Source organism: Oncorhynchus gorbuscha, linkage group LG10, assembly GCF_021184085.1.
Source record: "Oncorhynchus gorbuscha isolate QuinsamMale2020 ecotype Even-year linkage group LG10, OgorEven_v1.0, whole genome shotgun sequence".
Classification (NCBI taxonomy): Eukaryota; Metazoa; Chordata; class Actinopteri; order Salmoniformes; family Salmonidae; genus Oncorhynchus; species Oncorhynchus gorbuscha.
Window position 1 is genome coordinate 14,419,384 of NC_060182.1, and position 20,000 is coordinate 14,439,383.

Below are 20,000 nucleotides of genomic sequence, written 5' to 3' on the forward strand. Positions count from 1 at the left end.
AAAGCTGAAACGTCTGGAGTCAGGTATTCCACCCATTTGTTATGGCCAATATAAGTTCAGGAGTAAACATTTGCTGAACAAGTCACATAATAAGTTGCAAGGACTCACTCTGTGTGAAATAATAGTGTTTAACATGATTTTTGAATGACCCTCCCATCTCTGTAACCCACATATACAATTCACCCTCAGTCGAGCAGTGAATTTCAAGCACAGATTCAATGACAGAGACCAGGGAGGTTTTCCAACGCCTTGCAAAGAATGCACTGCACTGTATACAGAGCCTTCAGAAAGTATTTACACCCCTTGACTTTTATACATTTTGTTGTGTTCCAGCCTGAATTTAAAATGGATTAAATGTAGATGTTGTGTTCCAGCCTGAATTCAAAATGGATTAAATGTAGATGTTGTGTTCCAGCCTGAATTCAAAATGGATTAAATGTAGATGTTGTGTTCCAGCCTGAATTCAAAATGGATTAAATGTAGATGTTGTGTTCCAGCCTGAATTCAAAATGGATTAAATACCCTTGGACAATACCCCATAATGTCCAAGTAGAATTATGTTTTTAGAAAAAAAAAAAAAATAATAATGAACAGCTGAAATGTATTGAGACAATAAGTATTCAAATGTACTTAACAACTCACATAATAAGTTGCATGGATTTACTCTGTGTTCATAATGTTTAACATGATTTGTGAATGACTACCTCACCACACATTCAATTATCTTTAAGGTCCCTCAGTTGAGCAGTGAATTTCAAGCACAGATTCAACAACAAAGACCAGGGAGGTTTTCCAACGCCTTGCAAAGAAGGGCACCTATTGGTAGATGGGTAAAAATTTAATAAAGCAGACATTAAAAAGCCCTTTGAGCATGGTGAAGTTATTAATTACACTTTGGATGGTGTATCAATACACACAGTCACTACAGGAGGAAGGAAACCGCTCAGGGATTTCACCAGGAGCCCAATGGCGATTAATAATGGCGCTGTAGGGGATGGCTGCCGTTTTACAGGCTACGAACCAACTGTTGTTTCTTTTTCCCACATTGTTTGTAACCCATTTTGTACATTTCTTATGACCGAAAAGAGCGTCTGGACATCAGAACAGCAAAGGATATAACGCTTTGTCAAGACTAGGCCCAAATCCTGTCATCAGCGTGAAGAAAAGACAGAGGAAAAGGTGGGAGGAGGGCAGGGTACCCTGTAAGAATTTGCTGACGAGTAGCTAAACCACCATTACTATTGGCCAACTTGCATTGGAAAACGTACTGGACGATCTACGATTAAGACTGTCCTACCAACGGGACATTAAAAACTGTAATATCTTATGTTTCACCGAGACGTGGCTGAAAGACGACATGGATAATATACAGCTGGCTGGCTTCTCCATGGCTTCTCTGTGGCTTCTCCATGGCTTCTCTGTGGCTTCTCTGTGGCTTCTCTGTGGCTTCTCCATGGTGGCTTCTCCATGGCTTCTCTGTGGCTTCTCCATGGCTTCTCTGTGGCTTCTTCTTCTGTGGCTTCTCATGGCTTCTCCATGGCTTCTCTGGTGGCTTCTCTGTGGCTTCTCCATGGCTTCTCTGGCTTCTCTGTGGCTTCTCCATGGCTTCTCTGTGGCTTCTCCATGGCTTCTCTGTGGTTTCTCCATGGCTTCTCTGTGGCTTCTCCATGGCTTCTCTGTGGCTTCTCCATGGCTTCTCTGTGGCTTCTCCGTGGCTTCTCTGTGGCTTCTCTGTGGCTTCTCTGTGGCTTCTCCATGGCTTCTCTGTGGCTTCTCCATGGCTTCTCTGTGGCTTCTCCATGGCTTCTCTGTGGCTTCTCCATAGCTTCTCTGTGGCTTCTCCATGGCTTCTCTGTGGCTTCTCCATGGCTTCTCTGTGGCTTCTCCATGGCTTCTCTGTGGCTTCTCAATGGCTTCTCTGTGGCTTCTCCATGGCTTCTCTGTGGCTTCTCCATGCAGCGGCAGGACAGAGCAGTTCTGTCTGGTAAGACGAGGGGCGGGGGGGGGCAGGGGTGTCTGTCTATTTGTCAATAACTGTTGAGGTGTGAATACTTTCTGAAGGTCCTGTAAGTGTCCGCAAAAGGGATGAATGTGCGCATGTACACCTTTGTGTGTGTGTGTGTGTGTGTGTGTGTGTGTGTGTGTGTGTGTGTGTGTGTGTGTGTGTGTGTGTGTGTGTGTGTGTGTGTGTGTGTGTGTGTGTGTGTGTGTGTGTGTGTGTGTGTGTGTGTGTGTCATGGTCCTCCTAATTCCTTCTTTTCAGGAAAAGATTTGTTCTAATCCCCTAACGGAGAAATCCACTGAGCCGAGGGGTCATAGGGTACTGCAGAATAGCTTGACATGATTGGCCGAGTTAAGAGCTGTCAGCACTCTGGGACACATGCTCTCATACTGCACTCCCTCTCTCTCTCTGACACACACACACACACACACACACACACACACACACACACACACACACACACACACACACACACACACACACACACACACACACACACACACACACACACACACACACACACACACACACACACACACACACACACACACACACACACACACACACACACACACACACATGCTTACTCACCTCTTAAAGGAACCCATGAGGAGCAGTTTATTCATCACTGCCCCCTCTGCTTCACCAAAGAACATCCCTGTCTGAGAGAGAAAACAGGGAGGATCAGTTAGCATATATTGTTGCTTGGTAGGTCTGTGTATTATGAATGCTCCTAATGTTATTGATTACAGTTTTTACAATCACTTTGGCACTCATTTCAGAATCTTGATGTCATTTTTCAAAACTCTAGACACAAAACTCACAACTGATGATCAAAATGCACATTTTTTAAACCTTCAAACACTTTTACCAATTGCTTCGATACAATACTCATAAAGCAAAGATCATTTGTTCATTGAACTAAAATCACCTGTTCAAAATGACACAACTTAACATCAAAGTATTACCATTTCAAAATGCAATTCACACATTACATCTGAGATGACTGTCTATTCATTTCATTACAATGATCTAACTATCAATTGACACAACTGCTCTAAATGATAAGTAACTGTTGCATTACTCTTAATGCATATTTTTATGGAAACTGACAAACAATATTCCCATGTTGAGATCATGAAAGTTTCAGGATAACGAGATCCATTGAAACCAATTACCGTGGAATATGAACCAATTGGACGACATTATCTATGGATGTAATACTTCATCATCATTCTTTATCAGACACTCAGTTTCTATGGTCCCATGTACCACTTTTCCAGACCATGTTTTCAGATTTGACATTACTGTACACTCACCGGCCACTTTATTAGGTACACCTATCTAGTACTGGGTATGACTATCTAGTACTGGGTGTGACTATCTAGTACTGGGTAGGACCCCTTTTTTTCTCCACAACAGCCTGAATTATTCACAGTGTTTAACGTTAAGAGATGCCCTTCTGCACACCACTGTTTTAAACAGCTGTTATTTGAGCACTGGCCTTTCTGTTAGCTTGAATGAGTCTGGACATTCTCCTCTGACCTCTCTCATTTTGCCCACAGAACTGAAAGTGTTTTGTTTATCGCACCATTCTCTGTAAACTCTAGAGACTGTATTGCGTAAAAATGCCAGGAGGGCAGCTGTTTCTGAGATGCTGGAACCACCATGTGAGGCACCAACAATCATACCACGGTCAAAGTTGCTTAGATTACACATCTTGTTCGTTCTGTTTGGCCGAACAACAACTAAAGCTCTCTACTCTATATATTCTATATATTGAGTTGCAGGCAGCCACATGATTCGCTGTTCAAAGGAGCAGGCCATTTGCGTTAACACGCAGGTGTACCTAATAAAGTGGCCGCGAGTGTATGCATGCAGGGCTTTGTAATTGCTTTTCCAATACTGCCAACTTGTTACTGATGATTGATTTCACATTGTGGTACGAGTATATAGTGAAATCAGTGGTATCCACATACAACAACACAGTGATAACGTGGAGCCGGCAGGTGATCCAGGTCACAGTAGAGGTCAAGCAGTGGGAGGAGGAAGACGAGGAAGACGTGGTGGTCAAAGGAATGGCAGGGGACAAGCACCCCTTCTGAGAGGTGGTCGTGGACCTCGTTTGAGAGGTGCGGGGGAACGTGGCAGGGGACAAGCACCCCTTCTGAGAGGTGGTCGTGGACCTCGTTTGAGAGGTGTGGGGGACAAGCACCCTTCTGAGAGGTGGGGGGCGAACGTGGCAGGGGACAAGCACCCCTTCTGAGAGGTGGTCGTGGACCTCGTTTGAGAGGTGTGGGGGAACGTGGCAGGGGACAAGCACCCCTTCTGAGAGGTGGTCGTGGGCCTCGTTTGAGAGGTGTGGGGGAACGTGGCAGGGGACAAGCACCACTTCTGAGAGGTGGTCGTGGGCCTCGTTTGAGAGGTGTGGGGGAACGTGGCAGGGGACAAGCACCCCTTCTGAGAGGTGGTCGTGGACCTCGTTTGAGAGGTGTGGGGGAACGTGGCAGGGGACAAGCACCCCTTCTGAGAGGTGGTCGTGGACCTCGTTTGAGAGGTGTGGGGGAACGTGGTAGAGGACAAGCACCCCTTCTGAGAGGTGGTCGTGGGCCTCGTTTGAGAGGTGTGGGGGAACGTGGCAGGGGACAAGCACCCCTTCTGAGAGGTGTGGGGGAACGTGGTAGAGGACAAGCACCCCTTCTGAGAGGTGTGGGGGAACGTGGTAGAGGACAAGCACCCCTTCTGAGAGGTGTGGGGGAACGTGGTAGAGGACAAGCACCCCTTCTGAGAGGTGGTCGTGGGCCTCGTTTCAGAGGTGTGGGGGAACGTGGTAGAGGACAATCACCCCTTCTGAGAGGTGTGGGGGAACGTGGTAGAGGACAAGCACCCCTTCTGAGAGGTGTGGGGGAACGTGGTAGAGGACAAGCACCCCTTCTGAGAGGTGTGGGGGAACGTGGTAGAGGACAAGCACCCCTTCTGAGAGGTGTGGGGGAACGTGGTAGAGGACAAGCACCCCTTCTGAGAGGTGTGGGGGGAACGTGGTAGAGGACAAGCACCCCTTCTGAGAGGTGGTCGTGGACCTCCCTTTGAGAGGTGTGGGGGAACGTGGTGGAGGACAAGCACCCCTTCTGAGAGGTGTGGGGGAACATGGTAGAGGACAAGCACCCCTTCTGAGAGGTGTGGGGGGAACGTGGTAGAGGACAAGCACCCCTTCTGAGAGGTGTGGGGGAACGTGGTAGAGGACAAGCACCCCTTCTGAGAGGTGTGGGGGAACGTGGTAGAGGACAAGCACCCCTTCTGAGAGGTGTGGGGGGGGAACGTGGTAGAGGACAAGCACCCCTTATGAGAGGTGGTCGTGGACCTCGTTTGAGAGGTGTGGGGGAACGTGGTGGAGGACAAGCACCCCTTCTGAGAGGTGTGGGGGAACGTGGTAGAGGACAAGCACCCCTTCTGAGAGGTGTGGGGGAACGTGGTAGAGGACAAGCACCCCTTCTGAGAGGTGTGGGGGAACGTGGTAGAGGACAAGCACCCCTTCTGAGAGGTGTGGGGGGAACGTGGTAGAGGACAAGGCCACGGACCAAGACAGTGGCACCAGCAGCAAAGAGTGTCCAATGAAACCCAAGCAATAGTTGTAAACCAGGTCATAAATCATGGCATGACAATGACTGAGGCAGTTACAATGATTTAACCAATCCTCCGAAGATCAACCGTGGCCTCAATCATCAGAACTTTCTGCAATGAGAACCGGTAAGTCTTCAGCATGTAGTAAACATTAGGCTACTCTCAATTGTCAAATGACTGTATACTGCATGCCAATGTGTACCACAGAGTAGGTGATGTGACTAAATGTGTTCTTACTGTAATTTTCACCTGCAGAATTGAGACTAGGCCAAATAGGAGAGGCAGAGGCAAAATTCTGACTGACCAACAAGAGCGAGCTGTGGTCAATTTGGTTCGGGCCAGAAATTATATTCACCTCACAGAAATTTGGCAGCACATCTTGGACAACGACAACATATTCAACAATGTGGAAGTTTGTCAACTATTGCACGCATGCTGAAAGGGCACCAGGTGTCTCTCTAAAAAAAGCTGTACCTTGTGCCGTTTGAAAGAAATGCAGACAGAGTGAAGTAATTGAGGACTGAGTATGTTCAGGTATGTTCAGTTTCAAGATTCCTGTTGTGAAGAATTCACCAAAAATTCTATATCATTTTAGTCAGTAATTGTCTTTGCAAAATATATTTTTAGAAGGTGATGGAGCTGGATGCTGATGAAAACCATCACAAATTCCTCTTTTTGGATGAGGCAGGCTTCAACCTGACCAAGACAAGGAGGAGAGGTTGGAATTTCATTGGCCAGCGGGCAACCATCCAAGTACCTGGACAACGTGAGTCCAACAGCATGGGTGTGGCTATATCGGAAGATGGTGTGGTGAGACGCAGACCTCGTATTGGATCATATAATGCAACTCTCCTTGTAACCTTCCTTGATGAGCTAAATCAGGTCTGTAGAGCTGATGGCGTGACCTATGTCATTGTGTGGGATAATGTCAGGTTCCACCATGCTCAAATGGTGCAAGCATGGTTTCAGGCCCATCCACAATTTACCACCCTGTGCTTACCCCCATACTCTCCTTTCCTTAACATTATTGAGACATCTCCACATGGAGGTGGAAGGTATATGATAGGCGCCCTCACGAACAAGCCACCCTTCTCCAGGCCATGGATGACGCATGCTATGACATCATGGCAGACCAGTGTCAGGCCTGGATTCGCCCAAAGATCCTTCCCAAGATGTTTGGCTAATGAAAACATTCATTGTGACGTGGATGAGAACCCGTGACCAAATCCACAAGACAGGGTTGATGGAAATATAGCCCAGTAATTAAGCCTTTGTTTTGCTTTTTACAGTAAACCAGGTGAGGAACACTGCAGTGATGTTTCACAGTAAGTCAGGTGAGGAACACTGCAGTGATGTTTTACAGTAAGCCAGGTGAGGAACACTCATCAATGAACACATTGATGGGAAATGATGTAAATATATCACTAGCCACTTTAAACAATGCTACCTTATATAATGTTACTTACCCTACATTATTCATCTCATATACATATGTATATACTGTACTCTACAACATCGACTGCATCCTTATGTAACACATGTATCACTAGCCACTTTAACTATGCCACTTTGTTTACTTTGTCTACACACTCATCTCATATGTATATACTGTACTCGATACCATCTACTGTATGCTGCTCTGTACCATCACTCATTCATATATCCTTATGTACATGTTCCTTATCCCCTTACACTGTGTATAAGACAGTAGTTTTGGAATTGTTAGTTAGATTACTTGTTGGTTATCACTGCATTGTCGGAACTAGAAGCACAAGCATTTCGCTACACTCGCATTAACATCTGCTAACCATGTGTATGTGACAAATAAAATTTGATTTGATTTGATTTGCAGTGATGTTTTACAGTAAGCCAGGTGAGGAACATTGCAGTGATGTTTTACAGTAAGTCACGTGAGGAACACTGCAGCGATGTTTTACAATAAGTCAGGTGAGGAACACTGCAGTGATGTTTTATAGTAAGTCAGGTGAGGAACACAGCAGTGATGTTTTACAGTAAGTCAAGTGATGAACACTGCAGTGATGTTTTACAGTAAGCCAGGTGAGGAACACAGCAGTGATGTTTTACAGTAAGTCATGTGAGGAACACTGCAGTTGATGTTTTACAGTAAGTCAGGTGAGGAACACTGCAGTGATGTTTTACAGTAAGTCAGGTGAGGAACACTGCAGTGATGTTTTACAGTAAGTCAGGTGAGGAACACTGCAGTGATGTTTTACAGTAAGTCAGGTGAGGAACACTGCAGTGATGTTTTACAGTAAGCCAGGTGAGTAACACTGCAGTGATGTTTTACAGTAAGCCAGGTAAGGAACACTGCAGTGATGTTTTACAGTAAGTCATGTGAGGAACACTGCAGTTGATGTTTTACAGTAAGTCAGGTGAGGAACACTGCAGTGATGTTTTACAGTAAGTCAGGTGAGGAACACTGCAGTGATGTTTTACAGTAAGTCAGGTGAGGAACACTGCAGTGATGTTTTACAGTAAGTCAGGTGAGGAACACTGCAGTGATGTTTTACAGTAAGTCAGGTGAGGAACACTGCAGTGATGTTTTACAGTACGCCAGGTGAGTAACACTGCAGTGATGTTTTACAGTAAGCCAGGTAAGGAACACTGCAGTGATGTTTTACAGTAAGTCATGTGAGGAACACTGCAGTTGATGTTTTACAGTAAGTCAGGTGAGGAACACTGCAGTGATGTTTTACAGTAAGTCAGGTGAGGAACACTGCAGTGATGTTTTACAGTAAGTCAGGTGAAGAACACTGCAGTGATGTTTTACAGTAAACCAGGTGAGGGACACTGCAGTGATGTTTTACAGTAAACCAGGTGAGGAACACTGCAGTGATGTTTTACAGTAAACCAGGTGAGGAACACTGCAGTGATGTTTTACAGTAAGTCAGGTGAGGAACACTGCAGTGATGTTTTACAGTAAACCAGGTGAGGAACACTGCAGTGATGTTTTACAGTAAACCAGGTGAGGAACACTGCAGTGATGTTTTACAGTAAGTCAGGTGAGGAACACTGCAGTTGATGTTTTACTGTCATTTTTGTATTTTTTGTAGCTAATTGTTTTTGCTTTGATTCAAAGAAACCTATGTTGGAATTTTATTGTATTTCATCAATAAATGTCATATTTTGTTCAGTGATTCCACTGTGTCTGTAGTATTCTCTCTACTAGTAATTTTACAGTGATGTATTTACATGTAGTAGCATAATGAAACGTGTATCACATATCTTGCACTACAATATTTAATGATTGTACGAAGAGCTACACAGTGAACCTATCGGTATCTTGTGTGTGGGTGATCTAAATGAATCCTATGGATTCCTATGGTATTTCATGATAAATTAGTTATTTGAACCAATGATTCTGCAAGTGCAAGGTTTCTTAAAGATATGAATGCACAATGCAATGTTTTGAACATTGGACAGCCTGTGTTACAAGTGATGACCGTTTTGAGTTTTGTGTCAAGTTTTGAAAAATGACCAAAAGGTTCTGTAATTAGTGCCAAAGTAATTGTAAAAAACTGCAACATCATATGATGTGAAACGCAGCACACCGGCTGTATTTCTGTATTTTCAAAGTTATACAGTACATCTTGAAAACATGCTGACATGCAAAACATTTTGGGACTATGTCAACAATAGACTAATGAAACAAACACCAAAATATAATTTTTGGGTGGAGTTTTCCTTTAAGACATACAGACAACTGTATAGTGGGATAAGGGCCCACCTGATCTGTGATCCATCATCTCTCCAGACAGACACACAGACAGAGAGACAGTGCAGTGTGAGATTTAACATCTTACCAGAGAGTAGTCCTCTGCAACCAGGATGAAGCCATTGTTGTCTATCAGGTAACAGTTGATGTTCTGAAGAGGAGGCCGAGAGGAGAGAGGAGGAGGAGAGAGAAGAGATGAGGAGGACAGAGAAGAGAGAAGGGGATGTCATCATCAAGTAAATATAGCAGAAGGAAAGGAAGAGGAGATGGAGGAGAGAGGAGGAGGATGAGGAGCGAGGAGAGAGGACGAGGAGAGAGGAGGAGGAGTGAGGAGAGAGGAGAGAGGTTGAGGATCATGAGAGATGAGGAGGATGAGGAGAGATGAGGAGGACAAGGAGGATGAGGAGAGATGAGGAGGATGAGGAGAGATGAGGAGGATGAGGAGAGATGAGGAGGATAAGGAGGATGAGGAGATAGGAGAGAAGAGGAGAATGAGGAGAGAGGAGAAGGATGAGGTGAAAGGAGGAGGATGAGGAGAGAGGAGGAGGAGGAAGAGGAAGGGAGAGGAAGAATAACATGTTTACAGGAAGTGAAGTTCTAGTAGAGTGAAGTCATCCAACTCACCTCATTATCACAGTTTATAGAACATCTCCCATCCAACGCAGCACACTGCAACACAATACCATAATGTGAGATACACACTTTCTATTTACACAGGCATCATGTGTTGTTGTCATTGTTGCCTAAGTTTGGGTGCTTATGTGCGTGTGTGTGTTTACCTGTCGGCTGGCTGTCCAGAACTTCCTTTGGAAAAACTCCAGCTTCATCTGGATCCCCACAGCTGGAAGAGAGGAGACAGCACCACGTTGACATTATGACCACAGAACTGTGTCTGTATACTCTCCTGTCTGTGTGTTTCATTGTGATTCTGTGTGTGTGTGTGTGTGTGTGTGTGTGTGTGTGTGTGTGTGTGTGTGTGTGTGTGTGTGTGTGTGTGTGTGTGTGTGTGTGTGTGTGTGTGTGTGTGTGTGTGTGTGTGTGTGTGTGTGTGTGTGTGTGTGTGTGTGTGTGTGTGTGTGTGTGTGTGTGTGTGTGTGTGCGTGTCTGTGTGCGGGCGCGTGTGTGTGTTTGTCTGTGTCTGTGCGCGCGTGTGTGTGTGTGTGCGTGTGTCTGTGCTGTGTGTGTGTGTCTGTGCGCGTGTGTGTGTGTGTGTGTTTGTCTGTGTCTGTGCGCGTGTGTGTGTGTGTGTATGATTTGTTGGACAGCGATGTCACAACTGCACACCTCCCTGCAGAAGGGACATTACAAACACCAGAGCAGCTTCAAGGAACAGCAGGAACTCCTATGTATTTGCTAAGACACGGATGTTTATGACTCACTCTGGGGGGATACAAGATTGAGGAGTGTGGCTTTAAATTGGGTCAGGCACTGACTTAGAAGAGTGAAATGTTTTCTGAGACACTAATATGGCCATGGGACAGTGGGATAGTGTTGAGGTTAGTTAATGTCAGTAACCTTGGTAGAAAGACAGCTTTAGGCTGTGATATCTCACTGTGAAAAGCCTGTTAGGGCCTGTCTATCTGTGAACATGCAAAGCAGTGTGTGTGCGTATGTGTACGTGTGTGTGCATGCGTGTGTGTGTGTCCATGCGTGTGTGTGTGTCCATGCGTGTGTGTGTGTGCATGTGTCAACACGACAGTCTCTATGAACCAATGTCCAAAAGCAACATTTACCCATGGCCACGACTCAAACCAAACCCTCTGTCTCTCCGTGTCCACACTAAATCCATCCCACGTGTCTGCCTGCTCTCATGTCTTTTTCCCCCTACACTCGTATAAAAAAGGTGCTATCTAGAACCTAAAAGGGTTCTTTGGTTGTCCCCATATGAGAACCCCTTGAAGAACCCTTTGGTTCCAGGTAGAACCCTTTTGAGTTCCATGTAAAATCCTTTACACAAAGTGTTCCCTCATGGGGACTGAATAAGAACCCTTTTGGAACTCTTTTTTCTTAGATTGTAGATAACATATGGGGAGTGTAGAGCTGCTCACACAGCGGGTAGCTAGACACACAGCCGGTAACTAGACACACAGCCGGTAGCTAGACACACAGCAGGTAGCTAGACACATAGCGGGTCGCTCGACACACAGATCTGGACAGAATTGCAGCCGGGAATCAAATCCCTGGCATGGAACATGGAATGTGTGAGCTGTCTCAGAGACAGCCAAGGCAGGATCTATGGATTTACCACAGCCCCTCCCTCACTCCACCATCCTGCCCTTCTTTCTCTGCTGTTACACCCCTCCCTCACTCCACCATCCTGCCCTTCTTTCTCTGCTGTTAGACCCCTCCCTCACTCCACCATCCTGCCCTTCTTTCTCTGCTGTTACACCCCTCCCTCACTCCACCATCCTGCCCTTCTTTCTCTGCTGTTACACCCCTCCCTCACTCCACCATCCTGCCCTTCTTTCTCTGCTGTTACACCCTCCCTCACTCCACCATCCTGCCCTTCTTTCTCTGCTGTTACACCCCTCCCTCACTCCACCATCCTGCCCTTCTTTCTCTGCTGTTACACCCCTCCCTCACTCCACCATCCTGCCCTTCTTTCTCTGCTGTTACACCCCTCCCTCACTCCACCATCCTGCCCTTCTTTCTCTGCTGTTACACCCCTCCCTCACTCCACCATCCTGCCCTTCTTTCTCTGCTGTTACACCCCTCCCTCACTCCACCATCCTGCCCTTCTTTCTCTGTTGTTACACCCCTCCCTCACTCCACCATCCTGCCCTTCTTTCTCTGCTGTTACCCCTCCCTCACTCCACCATCCTGCCCTTCTTTCTCTGCTGTTACACCCCTCCCTCACTCCACCATCCTGCCCTTCTTTCTCTGCTGTTACACCCCTCCCTCACTCCACCATCCTGCCCTTCTTTCTCTGCTGTTACACCCCTCCCTCACTCCACCATCCTGCCCTTCTTTCTCTGCTGTTACACCCCTCCCTCACTCCACCATCCTGCCCTTCTTTCTCTGCTGTTACACCCCTCCCTCACTCCACCATCCTGCCCTTCTTTCTCTGCTGTTACACCCCTCCCTCACTCCACCATCCTGCCCTTCTTTCTCTGCTGTTACACCCCACCCTCACTCCACCATCCTGCCCTTCTTTCTCTGCTGTTACACCCCTCCCTCACTCCACCATCCTGCCCTTCTTTCTCTGCTGTTACACCCCTCCCTCACTCCACCATCCTGCCTTTCTTTCTCTGCTGTTACACCCCTCCCTCACTCCACCATCCTGCCCTTCTTTCTCTGCTGTTACACCCTCCCTCACTCCACCATCCTGCCCTTCTTTCTCTGCTGTTACACCCCTCCCTCACTCCACCATCCTGCCCTTCTTTCTCTGCTGTTACACCCCACCCTCACTCCACCATCCTGCCCTTCTTTCTCTGCTGTTACACCCCTCCCTCACTCCACCATCCTGCCCTTCTTTCTCTGCTGTTACACCCCTCCCTCACTCCACCATCCTGCCTTTCTTTCTCTGCTGTTACACCCCTCCCTCACTCCACCATCCTGCCCTTCTTTCTCTGCTGTTACACCCCTCCCTCACTCCACCATCCTGCCCTTCTTTCTCTGCTGTTACACCCCTCCCTCACTCCACCATCCTGCCCTTCTTTCTCTGCTGTTACACCCCTCCCTCACTCCACCATCCTGCCCTTCTTTCTCTGCTGTTACACCCCTCCCTCACTCCACCATCCTGCCCTTCTTTCTCTGCTGTTACACCCCTCCCTCACTCCACCATCCTGCCCTTCTTTCTCTGCTGTTACACCCCTCCCTCACTCCACCATCCTGCCCTTCTTTCTCTGCTGTTACACCCCTCCCTCACTCCACCATCCTGCCCTTCTTTCTCTGCTGTTACACCCCTCCCTCACTCCACCATCCTGCCCTTCTTTCTCTGCTGTTACACGCCTCCCTCACTCCACCATCCTGCCCTTTTTTCTCTGCTGTTACACCCCTCCCTCACTCCACCATCCTGCCCTTCTTTCTCTGCTGTTACACCCCTCCCTCACTCCACCATCCTGCCCTTCTTTCTCTGCTGTTACACCCCTCCCTCACTCCACCATCCTGCCCTTCTTTCTCTGCTGTTACACCCCTCCCTCACTCCACCATCCTGCCCTTCTTTCTCTGCTGTTACACCCCTCCCTCACTCCACCATCCTGCCCTTCTTTCTCTGCTGTTTACACCCCACCCCCGACCGACTCCTGCTGTTCTCCTCAGGTGTTCATAACATCACAGGAGACTGCCATGTTAACAGGAGGCTTTGTAACCAGAGAAAAGCTATGTTTCATACTGATATTTGACCAGAGAGGAAGGGAGGAGGAACGTCAAGATGGAGGATTGGTAGCCACATACGGTTCTGTAAGCATGTTTTCTATAACAGACACATAACATGCTCACTCACACAGGCAAAAGGTATTTCAGGATCTGAGAAAAAACATTCTGTTACCTCATACATCATATCATTAATGGCTATCAAGATTTTTAACCAGGAAACAAAATGTGACCATCCATCACTGTGTGTGTGTGTGTGTGTGTGTGTGTGTGTGTGTGTGTGTGTGTGTGTGTGTGTGTGTGTGTGTGTGTGTGTGTGTGTGTGTGTGTGTGTGTGTGTGTGTGTGTGTGTGTGTGTGTGTGTGTGTGTGTGTGTGTGTGTGTGTGTGTGTGTGTGTGTGTGTGTGTGTGTGTGTGTGTGCGTGTGTGCGTGTGTGTGTGCGCGTGTGCGTGTGTGCGTGTGTGCGTGTGTGCGTGTGTGCCTGTGTGTGTGTGTGTGCGTGTGTGGATCTAGGTCAGGTTTGTATTTTTGTGCTCTTCTCATGCTCCTGTGAACACGCCAGAGTCAAACTGACTCACAATATGGCTGGAGGCATGTGGAAGGGATGTCACACACACACACACACACACACACACACACACACACACACACACACACACACACACACACACACACACACACACACACACACACACACACACACACACACACACACACACACACACACACACACACACACACACACACACACACACACACACACACACACACACACACACAGCAAAGAGGAACAGGTGCAGATTATCTCGTCAGAGGCATAGTCTTTCAGCGACTGGGTCAGAAGCGGGGTGGGAAGGGTCTAATTTAAGATGTTGGGCAGCAATAATACAAACACCCTCACTGAGCAACATGGTGGGGCTAATCACTGAAGACTGAAAAAACAGAATAATGACAAATGACTACTTCACGTGAAAAAAAGAAGATTAATCAATCAATGAATGAATGAATGGCGTGACATGACATGACATATTAGATGAGATGACTTGTGGCAGGGAAAAAAGAAAACAGACAACTAATCTGATGTTATTTGAATAGAAAATTCATTTGGACGGCTTAGGGATTTCCACTTTCCTGTGTGTGTGTGTGTGTGTGTGTGTGTGTGTGTGTGTGTGTGTGTGTGTGTGTGTGTGTGTGTGTGTGTGTGTGTGTGTGTGTGTGTGTGTGTGTGTGTGTGTGTGTGTGTGTGTGTGTGTGTGTGTGTGTGTGTGTGTGTGTGTGTGTGTGTGTGTGTGTGTGTGTGTGTGTGTGTGTGTGTGTGTGTTTAGAGAGACAGTAGAGAGGGCCCGACAAATCCTAGCCTACCAAATGGTAAACAGATCAGTCAGGTACAGGGAACATGACAACCTTGTTCAAAACAGCTACAGGGAACATGACAACATGGTTCAAAACAGCTACAGGGAACATGATAACATGGTTCAAAACAGCTACAGGGAACATGATAACATGGTTCAAAACAGCTACAGGGAACATGATAACATGGTTCAAAACAGCTACAGGGAACATGATAACATGGTTCAAAACAGCTACAGGGAACATGATAACATGGTTCAAAACAGCTACAGGGAACATGATAACATGGTTCAAAACAGCTACAGGCAACATGATAACATGGTTCAAAACAGCTACAGGCAACATGATAACATGGTTCAAAACAGCTACAGGAACATGATAACATGGTTCAAAACAGCTACAGGAACATGATAACATGGTTCAAAACAGCTACATGGAACATGACAACCTGGTTCAAAACAGCTACAGGGAACATGATAACATGGTTCAAAACAGCTACAGGGAACATGATAACATGGTTCAAAACAGCTACAGGGAACATGATAACATGGTTCAAAACAGCTACAGGGAACATGATAACATGGTTCAAAACAGCTACAGGGAACATGATAACATGGTTCAAAACAGCTACATGGAACATGACAACCTGGTTCAAAACAGCTACAGGGAACATGATAACATGGTTCAAAACAGCTACAGGGAACATGACAACATGGTTCAAAACAGCTACAGGGAACATGACAACATGGTTCAAAACAGCTACAGGGAAAATGATAACATGGTTCAAAACAGCTACAGGGAACATGACAACATGGTTCAAAACAGCTACAGGGAACATGATAACATGGTTCAAAACAGCTACAGGGAACATGATAACATGGTTCAAAACAGCTACAGGGAACATGATAACATGGTTAAAAACAGCTACAGGGAACATGACAACATGGTTCAAAACAGCTACAGGGAACATGACAACATGGTTCAAAACAGCTACAGGGAACATGATAACATGGTTCAAAACAGCTACAGGGAACATGACAACATGGTTCAAAACAGCTACAGGGAACATGATAACATGGTTCAAAACAGCTACAGGGAACATGACAACATGGTTCAAAACAGCTACAGGGAACATGATAACATGGTTCAAAACAGCTACAGGGAACATGACAACATGGTTCAAAACAGCTACAGGGAACATGATAACCTTGTTCAAAACAGCTACAGGGAACATGACAGCCTTGTTCAAAACAGCTACAGGGAACATGACAGCCTTGTTCAAAACAGCTACAGGGAACATGATAACATGGTTCAAAACAGCTACAGGGAACATGACAGCCTTGTTCAAAACAGCTACAGGGAACATGACAGCCTTGTTCAAAACAGCTACAGGGAACATGACAGCCTTGTTCAAAACAGCTACAGGGAACATGACAGCCTTGTTCAAAACAGCTACAGGGAACATGACAGCCTTGTTCAAAACAGCTACAGGGAACATGACAGCCTTGTTCAAAACAGCTACAGGGAACATGACAGCCTTGTTCAAAACAGCTACAGGGAACATGACAGCCTTGTTCAAAACAGCTACAGGGAACATGACAGCCTTGTTCAAAACAGCTACAGGGAACATGACAGCCTTGTTCAAAACAGCTACAGGGAACATGACAGCCTTGTTCAAAACAGCTACAGGGAACATGACAGCCTTGTTCAAAACAGCTACAGGAACATGATAACATGGTTCAAAACAGCTACAGGGAACATGACAACATAGTTCAAAACAGCTACAGGGAACATGATAACATGGTTCAAAACAGCTACAGGGAACATGACAACATAGTTCAAAACAGCTACAGGGAACATGATAACATGGTTCAAAACAGCTACAGGGAACATGATAACATGGTTCAAAACAGCTACAGGGAACATGATAACATGGTTCAAAACAGCTACAGGGAACATGATAACATGGTTCAAAACAGCTACAGGGAACATGATAACATGGTTCAAAACAGCTACAGGGAACATGATAACATGGTTCAAAACAGCTACAGGGAACATGATAACATGGTTCAAAACAGCTACAGGGAACATGATAACATGGTTCAAAACAGCTACAGGGAACATGATAACATGGTTCAAAACAGCTACAGGGAACATGATAACATGGTTCAAAACAGCTACAGGGAACATGACAACCTTGTTCAAAACAGCTACAGGGAACATGACATCATGGTTCAAAACAGCTACAGGGAACATGACAACCTGGTTCAAAACAGCTACAGGGAACATGACAACCTTGTTCAAAACAGCTACAGGCAACATGACAACATGGTTCAAAACAGCTACAGGGAACATGACAACCTTGTTCAAAACAGCTACAGGGAACATGACAACCTGGTTCAAAACAGCTACAGGGAACATGACAACCTTGTTCAAAACAGCTACAGGCAACATGACTAAGTGGTTCAAAACAGCTACATGGAACATGACAACCTGGTTCAAAACAGCTACAGGGAACATGACTAAGTGGTTCAAAACAGCTACAGGGAACATGACAACCTTGTTCAAAACAGCTACAGGGAACATGACAACCTGGTTCAAAAATGGACAACAGGGAACATGACAACCTCGTTCAAAACAGCTACAGGGAACATGACAACATAGTTCAAAACAGCTACTAACATGATAACATGGTTCAAAACAGCTACAGGGAACATGACAGCCTTGTTCAAAACAGCTACAGGGAACATGACAGCCTTGTTCAAAACAGCTACAGGGAACATGACAGCCTTGTTCAAAACAGCTACAGGGAACATGACAGCCTTGTTCAAAACAGCTACAGGGAACATGATAACATGGTTCAAAACAGCTACAGGGAACATGACAACATAGTTCAAAACAGCTACAGGGAACATGATAACATGGTTCAAAACAGCTACAGGGAACATGACAACATAGTTCAAAACAGCTACAGGGAACATGATAACATGGTTCAAAACAGCTACAGGGAACATGATAACATGGTTCAAAACAGCTACAGGGAACATGATAACATGGTTCAAAACAGCTACAGGGAACATGATAACATGGTTCAAAACAGCTACAGGGAACATGATAACATGGTTCAAAACAGCTACAGGGAACATGATAACATGGTTCAAAACAGCTACAGGGAACATGATAACATGGTTCAAAACAGCTACAGGGAACATGATAACATGGTTCAAAACAGCTACAGGGAACATGATAACATGGTTCAAAACAGCTACAGGGAACATGATAACATGGTTCAAAACAGCTACAGGGAACATGACAACCTTGTTCAAAACAGCTACAGGGAACATGACATCATGGTTCAAAACAGCTACAGGGAACATGACAACCTGGTTCAAAACAGCTACAGGGAACATGACAACCTTGTTCAAAACAGCTACAGGCAACATGACAACATGGTTCAAAACAGCTACAGGGAACATGACAACCTTGTTCAAAACAGCTACAGGGAACATGACAACCTGGTTCAAAACAGCTACAGGGAACATGACAACCTTGTTCAAAACAGCTACAGGCAACATGACTAAGTGGTTCAAAACAGCTACATGGAACATGACAACCTGGTTCAAAACAGCTACAGGGAACATGACTAAGTGGTTCAAAACAGCTACAGGGAACATGACAACCTTGTTCAAAACAGCTACAGGGAACATGACAACCTGGTTCAAAAATGGACAACAGGGAACATGACATCCTCGTTCAAAACAGCTACAGGGAACATGACAACATAGTTCAAAACAGCTACAGGGAACATGATAACATGGTTCAAAACAGCTACAGGGAACATGACAGCCTTGTTCAAAACAGCTACAGGGAACATGACAGCCTTGTTCAAAACAGCTACAGGGAACATGACAGCCTTGTTCAAAACAGCTACAGGGAACATGACAGCCTTGTTCAAAACAGCTACAGGGAACATGACAGCCTTGTTCAAAACAGCTACAGGGAACATGACAGCCTTGTTCAAAACAGCTACAGGGAACATGACAGCCTTGTTCAAAACAGCTACAGGGAACATGACAGCCTTGTTCAAAACAGCTACAGGGAACATGATAACATGGTTCAAAACAGCTACAGGGAACATGACAACATAGTTCAAAACAGCTACAGGGAACATGATAACATGGTTCAAAACAGCTACAGGGAACATGACAACATAGTTCAAAACAGCTACAGGGAACATGATAACATGGTTCAAAACAGCTACAGGGAACATGATAACATGGTTCAAAACAGCTACAGGGAACATGATAACATGGTTCAAAACAGCTACAGGGAACATGATAACATGGTTCAAAACAGCTACAGGGAACATGATAACATGGTTCAAAACAGCTACAGGGAACATGATAACATGGTTCAAAACAGCTACAGGGAACATGATAACATGGTTCAAAACAGCTACAGGGAACATGATAACATGGTTCAAAACAGCTACAGGGAACATGATAACATGGTTCAAAACAGCTACAGGAACATGATAACATGGTTCAAAACAGCTACAGGGAACATGACAACCTTGTTCAAAACAGCTACAGGGAACATGACAACATGGTTCAAAACAGCTACAGGGAACATGACAACCTGGTTCAAAACAGCTACAGGGAACATGACAACCTTGTTCAAAACAGCTACAGGCAACATGACAACATGGTTCAAAACAGCTACAGGGAACATGACAACCTTGTTCAAAACAGCTACAGGGAACATGACAACCTGGTTCAAAACAGCTACAGGGAACATGACAACCTTGTTCAAAACAGCTACAGGCAACATGACTAAGTGGTTCAAAACAGCTACATGGAACATGACAACCTGGTTCAAAACAGCTACAGGGAACATGACTAAGTGGTTCAAAACAGCTACAGGGAACATGACAACCTTGTTCAAAACAGCTACAGGGAACATGACAACCTGGTTCA

The 20,000-nt window shown here is 45.7% G+C and overlaps 1 protein-coding gene across 1 annotated transcript in view; it reads right to left on the reverse strand.

Moving 5' to 3' along the window:
* The window catches only part of cacna2d3a (calcium channel, voltage-dependent, alpha 2/delta subunit 3a), a 442,979-nt gene that overhangs the window by 31,161 nt on the left and 391,818 nt on the right, over nucleotides 1-20,000 (reverse strand). The window contains exons 29-32 of the mRNA XM_046364965.1: nucleotides 10,139-10,200; nucleotides 9,984-10,028; nucleotides 9,448-9,510; nucleotides 2,594-2,664 (exon numbers count right to left, since the gene is read on the reverse strand). Coding sequence (XP_046220921.1) covers nucleotides 2,594-2,664; nucleotides 9,448-9,510; nucleotides 9,984-10,028; nucleotides 10,139-10,200 — 241 coding nt within the window. The remainder of the gene's footprint in view (nucleotides 1-2,593; nucleotides 2,665-9,447; nucleotides 9,511-9,983; nucleotides 10,029-10,138; nucleotides 10,201-20,000) is intronic.